General features: G+C 41.0%; 1 protein-coding gene across 8 annotated transcripts in view; it reads left to right on the forward strand.

The window, feature by feature from the left end:
• The window catches only part of DNM2 (dynamin 2), a 92938-nt gene that overhangs the window by 25155 nt on the left and 53787 nt on the right, over positions 1-13996 (forward strand). For 4 of the 8 annotated variants that reach the window (XM_020791713.3, XM_020791717.3, XM_020791718.3 and 1 more), the window contains exons 3-10: positions 1868-2017; positions 3353-3556; positions 4282-4380; positions 5723-5883; positions 6602-6744; positions 9125-9260; positions 11059-11126; positions 12294-12432. In XM_020791713.3, the coding sequence (XP_020647372.1) occupies positions 1868-2017; positions 3353-3556; positions 4282-4380; positions 5723-5883; positions 6602-6744; positions 9125-9260; positions 11059-11126; positions 12294-12432 (1100 nt within the window). The remainder of the gene's footprint in view (positions 1-1867; positions 2018-3352; positions 3557-4281; positions 4381-5722; positions 5884-6601; positions 6745-9124; positions 9261-11058; positions 11127-12293; positions 12433-13996) is intronic. The other 4 variants (XM_020791714.3, XM_020791715.3, XM_020791719.3 and 1 more) reach the window with 1 other exon arrangement.

Consider the following 13996-nt stretch of genomic DNA (forward strand, 5'->3'; position numbering starts at 1 on the left):
AATCCAGGACACTTTTTAAGTGAGAGGTTTGATAATCATAAGCTTAAGCAACATTGATTTGATGACCCAGTAGCATATTACACAGGAGAGATGACTAGAAAGTAATTGATATGCATGAAATATAAAGAACTGAGATGAATCACTCTATTAGTTAGTTCCAGGATGATCTATTGAAGAGAAGTTTATACTGAGCAGTTGAAGGGATCAGCGAAACCCAGTGTAGTGAAGAGATACATTGTTGGGATACGATGCAGGAAATCTAGGTTCAAATCCCTGCTCGCTCATCGAAACTCAACTGGGAGTGGCAATCATAAACTGTTTCTTGAACATCTCACATGCCTTGAAAATACTGTTAGAGTTTCCATAAATTGGAATTCCCAGGGCAGCACCACGCATTGTTAGAATGCCACACATAAGAGAAGCAGAGCACGCATTTGAAAATGCAGCCAAACTGGGTGTTCTGTGGATCAAAGCTATTGTGGCATAGGGGAGAGAGATAATGCTTATAATTAATTGTAATAAAGATTGATGGTTGAAAGAACAGGTTGCCACATATACTTTACACATTGTGCATTCATTGTTGGGTAGCGAGCAACATTCTCTATAAGTTTCTATCCCACTGCACGGGAGCCTCACTCCATGTGTGCAGGGATGGATGGGGCTTCGTTTGAAATGGGAAGTAAACAATCTGGCTGCTTGTGTGCAACCCCGACTGAGCTCTGGGCAAGCATGTACATACAGCTTAGAGGGAACATTGGTAGGAAGTAAAATTTGATCTGGTCACTTTGACTCTTTGGACAATCAAACAAACCCAGGCTTCACACATTGCTACAAATGATGGTTAGGTGCCAAGCCTTAGGCAAAATTTGTGGACCACCACAATCAATCCTCTTTTTTGACTTCAGTGTGAACACCTTGTACTATACAAGGTACAACACAGTTTGGCAAGATTATGCTGCTCAGAAGCATGCTGGACTTCTCAGTAAATGCTGTTCTACGTAATCACTTTCTTTCTTTCTTTCTTTCTTTCTTTCTTTCTTTCTTTCTTTCTTTCTTTCTTTCTTTCTTTCTTTCTTTCTTTCTTTCTTTCTTTCTTTCTGTAAGCTTGTATCTGACTCATTTATTTATTTGAAATATTTATATGTCGGCTTTCTCCTGAAGGCCTCAAGGTGGGTTACAGCATTTTAAAAAACTGAGTTAAAAGCCAAATAATACTATGCATTGTGGTTTTGCTTTTAAAATCAGGTTTCAGCTTTTTGCAGTGTGGTTGTAAAACTAGAGTACAGTAGTAGCACTAAGATGAATTTGTGGGGAACATTTTGAAATAACTTCTGACATGGGCTTTTTGACTTACAACTCTTTCTGAATTTGTTTTAAAATCTGGATTTGTTTTAAAATCTTTCTGTTCTGAAAGATTCCAGAAGTACCCATGGTTTATTCTATGTTGAACAAGAAAGTATTGTTCTTGTTATAAGTTATCTGTGACATTGTTTCATAGCTAAATCTGGCTGTGTAGTGTTATGATTTTGTTGTCTTTACTATCCTGATTGGCTGTGACCACTCACAATTCCAGAAGAGAACCAGTTTTTATGCCAACAGAGCAGCATCACATTGGTGGGACAGCACCATTAACAGGTACTGGCCATGTCAAGTGTCTGCATAATTTCAGGATGCATTACTTCTTTCCCGAGTGTTGTTTTCATCTCAGGAATGTAAATGGATGAACATGCATCACAGATCTAAAGTTAAGGAAGCATGGTAAAGTACAGTTAGTCTTGATAGCAGATAGCTCTTGATTACTCTCTCAAAATGTTTTCTGGAGCTTGTATCTCCCACCCCCCAACATAAAGTTTATCCTCTCTTTCAGAATATGCAGAATTTTTGCACTGTAAATCCAAGAAGTTTACAGATTTTGATGAAGTTCGACAGGAGATTGAAGGAGAAACAGACAGAGCCACTGGAACAAACAAAGGAATCTCTCCCATTCCCATTAACCTGAGAGTATATTCACCACATGGTAAATAGTGAGCCTTCTGAAAGTCAGTGTTACTGGGCTGTTTCTTGTATTTGAGGAATACAAGAAATAGTCCAGTAATACTGGCCTCTGAAAGTGCATGGGAGCGGAAATATCAATTAAAAGGGAAACATAATAAATGTGGAGCATTTACTGGCAATGAGAATTTGGTATGTCTAACCTTTGGGATGATGAGATATATCAAGGGGAGAAGATAAAGGGGAGGACATAGTCAAAAAGCTAATGTGCACATTTAATTTAATGGTTTTTTAAAATCATATTTTTTGTGTATAAAACAACACTTTTTCATAAAATAATTAGAAGAAAAATTGAGGGTTGTTTTATACACAGAAGGCAGCAGCAGGAGACAGAGGTGGTGGAGCAGCCACGCTCAGCTGCCTCTTGCAGCTGCCCATTGTTTGCTGCCTCAACTGTCCATTTGCCTCCTCCAGCACCACTCCTGGGGCTTACCTCCAGCTCACTTCGCCACCTTGTCCCCTGCCCAAAGGAGACAAACACTGGACGAGGAGATCCGGTGGCGACAGCAGTCAGTGGGCAGCAGTGAGAGGCGGCCGAGCACGGCTGCTCCTTTGCCTCGGTCTCTGCCTCCTGCTGCAATCTCCTTGAGCGCCTCTTGCTGTCTCAGCAGTGGAGACTGAGGCAAAGGAGCAGCTGTGCTCGGCTGCCTCTCGCTGCTGCCCATTGACTGCCACCACCGCCGTCGGGTTGCGAGGAGGTGATCAGGCGGTGGAGGCAGCAGCAGCAAGAGGCAGAGGAGCAGTCGCACTGGGCTGCCCCTTGTGGCTGGCCATTGACTGCTCCTCCGGCAAGGGTAAAAATTAGGGGGTTGTGTTATACATTGGGGGGGTCATGTATATGGAAAAATACGGTGAATATAGTAAATATGTACTGTAATGGGTGCTACAATGGGTTTTGGTAAATGAAAAAGGGGTTTAACCAAAAAGAATGAATGAAAACATTTCTTTGTGCCCTGTAAAGGAGATGTTAAAAGCCCTGGAAAACCTGGCAGAATTGCTTCCACTACTCAGAGACTACAAGAGGAATTTTGAGTAAATTAAAAAAAAACTTTTAAAAGTAGAGAAGGGGTTTGGAGGGCTTGGTGGACGCCAGGACTTTTGTTAGTTCTGTGAGCCATACGTTGCTGTACAGGTGGCATGTGTTGTTCTCTGCTCCTCTTAATATCTGACAGTATTCTTTACCTTGTATAGAAAGCTTTGGAAAGCCACTTAAAGCCCAGAATTGTTGGTAGTTTTAGGAAAAACTCACATGACCTATACAAAGGGAAGTCCCTGTGCTTTCTAATTTTTTTCTTTGCAGTGTTGAATCTGACCTTGATTGACCTTCCGGGTATCACTAAGGTGCCAGTGGGTGACCAACCCCAAGACATTGAATACCAGATCAAAGATATGATTCTGCAGTTCATTAGCAGAGAAAGCACCTTGATTCTTGCGGTGACTCCAGCCAACATGGATTTGGCCAACTCAGATGCACTCAAAATGGCTAAAGAAGTTGACCCTCAAGGTTTGTAGTAGCTCATTTTTTCCTTCTGCTTCACTGGTAAGTGCAGTTAATCTCATGAGAGAATAAGGTTGGACTTGCCACTTTCATCTCTCCTGATAACAAGAAACCCTGATTCCTCCAAGGTAGAATTGATTTGTTTTCAACATGCCCAGTAATCTGGAGTTACAAGTCTGACTTTGCTATGCTTCTGAACTTTAAAGAAAAATTTCTGTTGGGTCCTCGGAGCAGAAATTATGTAATTGAAGAAGTCATAAGGTTAAAACATCACATACTATAAAATGCAGTGCAGAACAAAATGCATTAATTCGCAACCTCACTGTTTGTAATTTTTTAAATTCTATTCTGTAAAGCAATATAAAGGAACAAAAGTTCTATAAAATAGGTAGGACACATGCCCAACCACACCGAGAAATCTAGAAATGTACATAGTTGCACAGTTTGATATAGTGCACCTGTCACTAATAATACTTGTGTACAGTACGTACTCAAGGCAAGATTCCTTCTTGAATTACAAACCTAAGAAGAAAGTCTTGTGGCACCTGTGAGCCCAATAATGTTTGCTTGGCATAAGCTTTTCTAGACCGCAGCTCATTTCTTTTGATGCATCCCTAGCGCTGCATCCATTTCTGATATGAAGTAATTTCTGATGACATCTTGAGGCCCTCCTTTACTGCTCCCCAACATACTTGCTCCACCTTTAACCAGCAGTTATGTTTCTTTCTCAGGCCTACGGACAATTGGAGTGATAACTAAGCTAGACCTAATGGATGAAGGCACAGATGCCAGAGATATCCTGGAGAACAAACTCTTACCTTTGCGCAGAGGTAGAAAGTTATTCATATTTATAGCCAAGGATTGAATGAAAGCCTTAGTAGTAGTGTTCCAAATCATAGTATTGGATAAAACACATAAAGAGGATTGTAGGTAGGAAATGACTAGATTAATTATATGGCTCTTGACTGTCATACAAGGTACATTTAATGGGCATGCAGTTGGATATCTTTCAGGTACACTGAAGCACATGAATGTTGTCAGTCTTTTAAGTCAGGTGGTTTGTTGTCTTTCTGATCCTTGTCACATAAAGGCTGTATTCCTCTTGATGTTCACATAAGATTGGTGTAACTTGCTGTGGCTAATTGTTAAGGAGTGTTGATTCTGCTGTTAGGCTCGTTGTTGACCACACACCAAGACAAATCCTGGTATCTCGTTAGTCATGCACACCAATAGGATTCTGGCTAAAGCATTTCTAAACCATTGAGACCTGCAGATGTGATCGAAGGAGGCTTCCTTTTGCACTGGGGATCTCTGGGCACATAATTCCAGCAGGATACTTATGGGACATGAGTTGCAGGAAAATGTGATACTAGATCTTAATGTTTTTTTTAATTATCATTTTTCCTCCTTTGACAATAGTCAGTGGGCATCTGAATTTGCACATTTTACCTATTTAGAAGCAGCCAGAATTGTACAGAACAAACAGGAGTTAATGGAAATCCTGCAAGTAGAGTAGCCTTCTTCAATTTGGTAGTTCCCAAGTGTATTAAACTGCAACACCATCATCTCCAGCCAGCACGACCATTAGGGTTTAACTCAACAAATGTCACCTAGTAGTAGATCTGTTGTGTACAGTATTTAGGACAGAACTAGAAAGTGACTCATCAGATAAGCTTCTGACAGGGATTCTTGATTATTCTCAGTCAGTGTGATTTGCCGTCCTGCAAAAAAAAATCCATTGTTCTTTGTCTAGAATATGCTATTGTACCATTTTTGTTGTTTTCTAATTCAGGTAGTACTATTATATATGTATATATGGATTCTGATTTTTTTTTAGTGCTGAAGAAGATGGTTTGGGACATCAAGCTATAAGGCCAGCCCCAATGAGAAAAGCCTATGCTGAGTGAGGAAGACCCAGATCTTTCCTATTGAAAGTCTCACCTTTTCCCCATACATGGTCACATATTTTCATGTAGAGAAGGAAGGGTAGAATCTTTCTAAAGCTGAACATAACTTGTTTTGCTTTTTGTGGGAGAAGCTCTTTGCTGTCACAACTGCATGACTTCCTGGCATTGATGCACTGAGTTGACATAGGTGTCCTTTCAGAATTTGCACTGGGGCCTTGTGCAGGCCATAAAGATGAAACTAACATTTAGAGCTGTCTGTTTGTAGGTTACATTGGAGTTGTGAACCGGAGCCAGAAGGACATCGATGGTAAGAAGGACATCAGAGCAGCACTGGCAGCTGAGCGCAAGTTCTTCCTTTCCCATCCTGCTTACAGACACATGGCAGACCGCATGGGCACCCCCCACTTGCAGAAGGTCCTCAACCAGGTAGGCTGTTGCTGTATCCACCTGTTTCACCTTCCCCCTCCCCTTTCATTTATGTGTTGTCAACTGAAGGTGAGACTTCCTCTGTACTTCCAATGATCGTGGAACCTTTCAGCTCAAATACGATTTTCTCCTCATCTTGATTTTTGCAAATGGATTGCATTGTGCTTCAAATTAGAGCTGTTTAAATATTTCAAAGTAGGAACCATTGATTTCTGCTGAATTTCTGCTTCTATCAAATTTGACCAAATCTCTTTATCTGATATGAATTTGACATGGAATAACATTATTTTCTTGTATGCAGGTTTCTCAGTAACATGGAGAAACTTGTTAGAATGTTGTGGAAAGAGCAAAGCTTTCTCCTGTGTTTCTCACCCCTAATGAGACCAAGTAAGGAAATGATTTTGGTACTGGAAAGAAGGGTAAAGTTGAGGCCTAAGAGCTAAAGCCTTGTTTGACAAAGATGGCACTGCATGGTGATATAATTACCCTTAACAGTGCCTTAGAGAACCATAGACTATCACTTTAGATGAAGGTGAGGGATGTATCGTGCCATAATTCTCTCCAGTTTAAGAGCAAAAGAGGCAGAAAGTACTGAGGAAGAACTGTGGGCCTCAGTCTTGCTTGCTTGGAAGGGAGACTGCTTTGTTCTCTCAGAAGCCCTTGCTTGAGGTGATATTGGTGTAAATTATTGTTGTCTTTTGTATTCCCATTCTCTTAGCAATTGACAAACCATATACGGGAAACACTACCATCTCTACGCAGCAAACTCCAGAGTCAGTTGCTCTCATTAGAAAAAGAAGTGGAAGAATATAAGAATTTTCGCCCTGATGACCCTACACGGAAAACCAAAGCCTTGCTTCAGTAGGTCAAATCTGCATCGTGCTCTTCCATTTATTTGTGCAGCTTCTTTCTTGTTATGCTTTTGGGCAAGAGAGGGGCATCTTTGGTACTGCAAGTGTTCTTGGTCTATAGCTACCATTAGCCACCATCCATCAACAGCCCATAGTAAAGGCTCATGGGAATTGGTATTCAGAATTTCTGGAAGGTCATATGCTTCCCAACCCTGCTTTATGGCGGAGGGTCACAAATGTGTTACTTAGGAGGTAAGAAAAAGTCATTGTATATTGTAAAGGAAAACCTTATTGTGCCAAGCATCCAGGAATTATTCTTAGTTCACTTATTACTTAATCAGAGTCATTGATGTATGTTGCTTTTAAGAATTCCATACACAAAAATAGATAGACTCCTGTCCCTGAAAAATATTGAATTTAATTTCAGTAGAGATTATGAGAAGGGTTGCAAGAGATGGGTGGAAGTCAGTGCAGTTAGAAGTGTTCAGGATTTATTGCAGTTGTAGTTGAAGATGAAAGGGTTAAATCTAAGACTTGATATAAATGTAGACGTAAATATTGGAAGGCAGAAATATTTCTGATGTTGATGTTAACAAAAAAAAAATACAACACATTTTCAGATATTAAGACATGGTCATGGTCCTAATAGTTGTAAATTACACATGCTGGCTTAAATACAAAGTCACTTCTTTCCCAGTCTTCATTCCAGTGGGTTTGAAAAGCTAAATCTTTGAAACAAATAAAATTAGGCTCTGCCATCCTGTGCAGTTTTTTATAAGATGTGTGGAATGTGCAGATTGGTTTTCTTACGGTAAGTTGGTTTGCCAGGCACTGTAAACTGGAATTCTGCTGAAGCTGTGCTCTTCTCTGATCTGAGAGTCAGGGCAACTAGTCTTGCTAGCTGTGGCTGACATCTGTTACTCTGAGCCAGTGGTTCACAACCCTGGGTCCCCAGATGTTCTTGGACCAAAATTCCCAGAAGCCTTCACCACTAGCTACGCTGGCCAGGGTTTCTGGGAGTTGTAGTCCCAGAACATTGGGGAGGGGGCCAATGTTGAGAACCACTGTTCTAAGCTTTTGTTGCCAGAGAGTAATGGTGACCCTCCAGATTTTTTTGTATGCTAGCTCCCATCCCATGATCTCTTACCATTAACAATGTTGTCTAAGGATTTGCAATCCAACAGTAACTAGAGGATCACAGTTATTCATACCAGCTCTAAAAACCTTTTAGTGCATATCATTTTTGTTTATAGTTTTGTTTTCACAATAGCTTTACTGAGGAGACAAGTCTTTTTTTACAATAGTTTTCTTTGTCATAGGTGAGAGGCAGTGACCTGAACTGTGTTACCTGAACTTCCCTGAAATAGGAAAAGACTAAAATTGCATCCCTTTTGCTATGATAACTCTTAAAATTTATAGTAATTAAGAGACGATTTTTCCTTGCAGCAGATCTCTATATGAAAGGCATACTATTGGATGTGTAAGCTATATAAACATCAGAGTATGTTTCTATGAAAATTCTCAGTCATCCAGGTGGGATTATTTGGAAGTTGGGTCATGGCAACTGGACTTCTTTCTTGTGAGGTCAAAATGTTTCGCTACTCATCCAGTTGCCATGATTCAACTTCCAGATAATCAGTCTGTTGTGCTAGTTTTTTATTGGATCCATTTTTGGGGAGACTCATTGTGACCTTTAATACTAGTCAAGAGTACCTTTGTAGCAAGTTTTGTTGCAATGATACAAAAATGAAATTGACATCCTGAAGTGAGAATTAAGAATTAGCATTAGCAAAAAAGTCACCTCTTGCTGGGACTTTTCAAAACATTTCTGGCAAAGAGGTAAATTTTAGGGGTGTGCTATTTTGATTTTTGGATTCTAGTTACTAGAATTTCCCAGACAAAATTTTGGGGGTTGTAGTTCATAGACTCACCTCCTATAGACACCTTCAGATATACCCACAAGAGTAAGATTACATTTCCCAGGAAACCCTAGGATTCCCAGTCAGCAGCTGGGGAGCTTCTTGTTTTGACAGGAACTGGGCCGCCGGACGCCCAAAATGGCTTCGTGCAGCGTTTTCGCACCCTCCCCTCGCTTACCAAGGGCGCGAAAATGGCTGCCGGACCCTGGAAACTTCGCTAAACGGTGAGTTTTGTGCCCATTTGGAACATGGGCTTCCCCGTTCCGTTTAACGAAGTTTTCACATAGCGAAGGTTAATCCGGAACGGATTAACCTCGCTATGCGGGGCACCACTGTATAAACCAACAGAAATTGATCTGATAAAATCATTTTTATTTGGCATTTCTGGTTGCCAAGTCAGGATGTTTTGCTTTTTCAGCTGGGCTTAGCACGGTGGAAACCTATTACTGGCTTCGGTTTATATTTATGCAGGATGGTCCAGCAGTTTGCTGTGGACTTTGAGAAGAGAATTGAAGGCTCTGGAGACCAGGTGGACACACTAGAACTCTCAGGTGGAGCCAGAATAAACCGCATCTTCCACGAGAGGTTCCCCTTTGAGCTGGTCAAGGTAAAGCTGATGTGGAATTTTCTTTCCATTGGGTGTGAGTGTGATTTTTAAAATGTGCTGTTCACCCAGTCTGTAGTTGTGAGTTTCAATAGTGCATGGGCACTATGTGGTCCAACGGTTGCATGTGGCCTAGGACACCCACTTAGGGTCTCCATTACTTGTTCTAGCCCCAAAATAATGTTTTTTGAAAATAAGAAGGGATATTCTCACTTTCAGTTTTGAAAATAAGGGTAGATGCAGCCCACCAAGATTTCAGGGGAGGAATACATCAGTCCACCTTTTAAAAAGTGGCTTCTGCTGTAAGACGATTGAAATAAATTGAGGAAGCCTGCTGTGTATCCTGCACTTGCACTTTGAGAGGTTCCCTCTGTACAGCCTAATAGGCAACGTGGCAGCCCCTCCCGTGCTCCCTTGAGGCTCTCATGAACTCTTGCACCACTCCTAGAAACCGGTGGGAGCACTTCCTTCTTCTTGAAAGGCCAGTATAATGGTGACGGAGGACCACATGGAGGTGATAAAAGCTTCTCTTTCAACTCTGTTTTGGGTTGCAATTCCCAGAATTCTGCCTGCAGGAATTCCTGGCAAATTATTGGAATTGAAGTCCAAAAGAAACACTCATGCATAGCTATAACTAAAAGCTACCTTGTGGGGGTGCCATTCCCAAGATTGCTAAACTGTTGGCTTAAACTACAGTAGTAAGGCAAACCCTCCTGGATGATATCACAGCTGCTTCTGAGGGACATGACTGCCCACCATTCTTCTTTCTCATAGGTGATAGAGAGCTTGCTTAATTGCCTTTCCTTGGGCTAATCATAATGGCATTATGTAACCATTGTCCTATCTGAACTCTGTCAACTATCTGTGAGCTTGTAAGGTTAATAAAAGCACAGTCCTCCTGGGGGCAGGGCAGAATTCATTGGGAACCCATTTGGTGTTATTCTGCCTCTTCTACTAGTCGCCCACCAGGAGCACTGCTGGCAGACATCCTTGTGTGTGGCTTACTTCTTTAATTTTTATCTCTAAGAGACTATTTGCTATCCTAATTGTTTGTGATCACAAAGCCCATCAGCCTTCTCATTTCGTGACCTCAACACTACCTTGCTTTTTTTCCCCCAAGCCCTTATACCAAATTAAGAAAACATTTGTATTTTTGTATAACTGCTATGATATATTAATTTTAGCCACTATATGCAAAGCCTTCCCCCAGCTTGGTGTTCTCCAGATTAGCAGCACTAGCCATGCTGTCTGAAAATAGTCGGAGTTGCAATCCACACATTTGTTAAGTGCTGAAATAAGGAAGGCTGCCATACAGAGAGTGAAAAAAAAAGAAACGATCATGTGTGAACTAGTAGGTGTGGCACAAAAGCAATGGGACAACAAAGGAAAGAGGAAAACAAAATAATTCAGAAAGTTTTGAAATTATATAATTGTTTCTGTAATGATCAAATGGTTTGGAGGTAATTCTGAGGGTAGCAGAGATTTAAAATCTGTTTCTGAAAACTCATGATATTATACTCCTGATACCCATCAACGGCCAACGGTGGTCTATTTCTAGTTCATTAGATGGTGACTCATTAGATGAGTCACATAGCTTTTAAGATTTTGCTCCAAGCTGAAGTTTGCATCAAAACTCCATGACCCTTCTCCCACTAAAGTAAATCAAAACTTGCCTCTGCAATTGGATGAGAGAAGCTACCATTCATTCATTCATTCATTCATTCATTCATTCATTCATTCATTCATTCATTCATTCATTCATTTCTCCTTTAATTAATTGGTTCCTTCTTTCCCCTTTTAGATGGAATTTGATGAGAAGGATCTAAGGCGAGAAATCAGCTATGCAATCAAAAACATCCATGGTGTAAGGCAAGTATTGGAATTGCAGCTGATTTGGCACACCACAGTATCATCTTGAGCGTTGCTTATGATTATAGAGTGAGAGGTAATCTTGCACCCATAGGAAATAGGAGTTCAGTCTGGAAAGTCTGCTGCTGATATTGCCTGCCATTCTGCCTGAGTAAAAAAGAAACAGATAAGTGAAAAGATTTAGAGAAATAGCATGTGACCTGATGATCATAGACTTCCTGTCAATGAAAGGAATTTGAACAAGAGCAGAAGACAGAAGAAGAGCCTAGGCCTGCTCTTTGATTTGCAAGTACTCATAGCACTGCTTAATTATATAACAAAGCAGAGTAAATAATGCAGTACTTCTGACTGGTGCCTCTCAGCATGCTTACTCTGAAAGGAAAAATGTAACACAGAGAGACTGGGTTTTGAGATTTCGTGGGCTGGTCCTGTGAGTAGCTAAATCTGAAGCAGGGCTTTTAATATCCTTGTATAATATCCATGTCAGAGAGGATGTGTAGGCTAGGAGGTTCTACAGGCCTGTTGTAGGAGAACAGGATTGCCACTTCCTGTTAGTCCCTCTGTTTCTGGGGGCAGTGGTTTGCGAACCCCATTGCTTCAGAACAATCAATTTCTCTTTTCTCTCCCTGTTTTCCTTCTCATTGTACCACCAGTAGTGTCTGTAGTGATCTTTGTCATAGCTAGCTCCTTTCCATCCTTCTTTTCTCACTGTTCGTGGTTCCCTGTTCCTATTCCTGTGGGGCATCCAGTTTTCCAAAAAGTCTGTAGCTGTCTGTTTTCCTTTCTTGTTGCCTATCCCCTTCCCTTCGTGTTCTGATGTAGAGGGAGAATCTTTTTCAATGGGGAGAGATCCTCTGTGTATAAGTGTATTGTAATACTCCATCTGCAAAATGTCTTCATATGGTAGAAGTTAACTTTTTTCCTTTATGTCTCGTGCACAACAATTATTTCCATGATCTGCACTTTGATGCCATCTTTTGCATTATTATTATTTAATTGAAATGTGTTACTGTCAGGTGGGGAGGGAGATTTTGAAATGAAGGAGCTAATACTTGATGAAAATTGCATTCTAGAATGTTACCGGACTTTAAACCTGTTCTCTTCCCTCTTTCTTTTTTTTGTGCCATGTCTTTGCCCTCCCTCCTTCCTGTATGTGGATGACTGTAGGACGGGCCTGTTCACACCAGACTTGGCATTTGAGGCCATTGTGAAAAAACAGGTGGTGAAGCTGAAAGAGCCTTGTCTGAAGTGTGTCGACCTGGTTATTCAGGAGTTAATCAATACAGTTAGACAGTGTACTGCTAAGGTATTGAACTAGCTGGAGGCAGTCTAGCCCTTCCTGAGTGAGTTGGGAAACCTGCCCAAATGACGCTATTCTAATCTGTCCATCTTGCCTAGTACAACCTCCAGCTATTGGTACTTGCAGTTTCAAAAATCTTGACTGGCTGCTGTTAACATGGGGGCTGGGCTTCACTTAGGGAAAACCGTCCAGGTTTATATGCTGCTCGAGAGGTGCTGAAATGTGGCATAATGCAGTTAAGGCTGCAGTTTTGCATCGTAAGCAGGATGGGCCTGCAGCTTCATTCTTACCTGCTCTTGTGTTTTGCTTATAAACAGCAACTGCTGTGAGGTATCTGGAGGTTACCTAGGCTAGTGGGCAGATTTTTCTCAGATCCTGGCCCTTCTCTAAGTGCATGGCTTCTTCATTTGCCATTTAAACCGCTTCCTTAAGTTTTCCACGAGGCTGTGAGTAAAAGGCAAGGCTGGAGTTTTTGAAAATGATATTCACAGGTATTGGTTAAAATAATAAGCTACGTCCCATTCTAAAGTTCTCCATCTATTGAGGACTGCACTGTTCAGTACAGTTTTTCCTGTCTACATGGATTATTTCCGTATTTAAAAACTCACCTGTTAAATAACTGGCTTTCCCCTGCTTGGCGTCCAGGAATCAAAAGCAGGACATAAAAGCTGAGGTTGCACAATCACATTGTCTGTGTATTGCCTTGGCAGTTGATTATTAGCAGAGTAACAAAGATGCTTCCTTTAAGAGCGGTTTACATTGCTTGCTTGTTGCAGTGGCATTTTTTGTAGGTGAACTCTGGGTCTCTTTCTGGCAGAGGATAGGCTTTTGTAGATCTAATGTGAAGAAGCCAGCACTTGCTCTCCAAGGTCCTTCAATTCCTAGTTCCTGAAATACAACTAGTACTCAAAACTCCTTCTCTGACCTCTGAGTGAGTACTGAGCTACCACTCAATCTGATTACTGCTGACCCTCCAAAGAGGTAGTGTGGGCCACAGCTGTTAATGGGGAATACTTGAGACATAGCAATGACAGGAGAGTGACTTCAGATCCAGATATTGGTGTCCCTTTTCTGGAGAAGTGGCATTCTTTGCAGGCTAAGGAAATGTTGTTGGACAAGAAAGATAGGCTGTAAATAGCAACATTGTGCAATAGTAAATGCAAGGCAAGTGTAAAGCAGTGTACGAACTAATGCTACTTCAGATTGTATGTAGAGGTACATTTGATTCCCTATACAAATGCTATCTGCTGATCAAAAATTAGCATTTTATGGAGAAGGATTCTAATGTAGCATCCTCAGAGACACATTGATAGCAGGATATTTTTTAGGGCTGAAATAGAGTTTATTTTCACGAGCTCTCTTTCCTGCTACAGTCCAAAATACCAAAACCAAAATACCAGCATAGAATTCCAACATCATCTGGGTCCGAATTCAACTGAAGGTACCAGTTAACCATCGTGGCAATGTAAAGTCAATAATGTTGTGCTACTTAAAAATAGAGACTATCACCAAGGATATACCGTATTTTTCGCTCTATAAGACGCACCTTTCCATAAGACGCACCAATTTT

This window comes from Pogona vitticeps, chromosome 2 (genome assembly GCF_051106095.1).
Source record: "Pogona vitticeps strain Pit_001003342236 chromosome 2, PviZW2.1, whole genome shotgun sequence".
Classification (NCBI taxonomy): domain Eukaryota; kingdom Metazoa; phylum Chordata; class Lepidosauria; order Squamata; family Agamidae; genus Pogona; species Pogona vitticeps.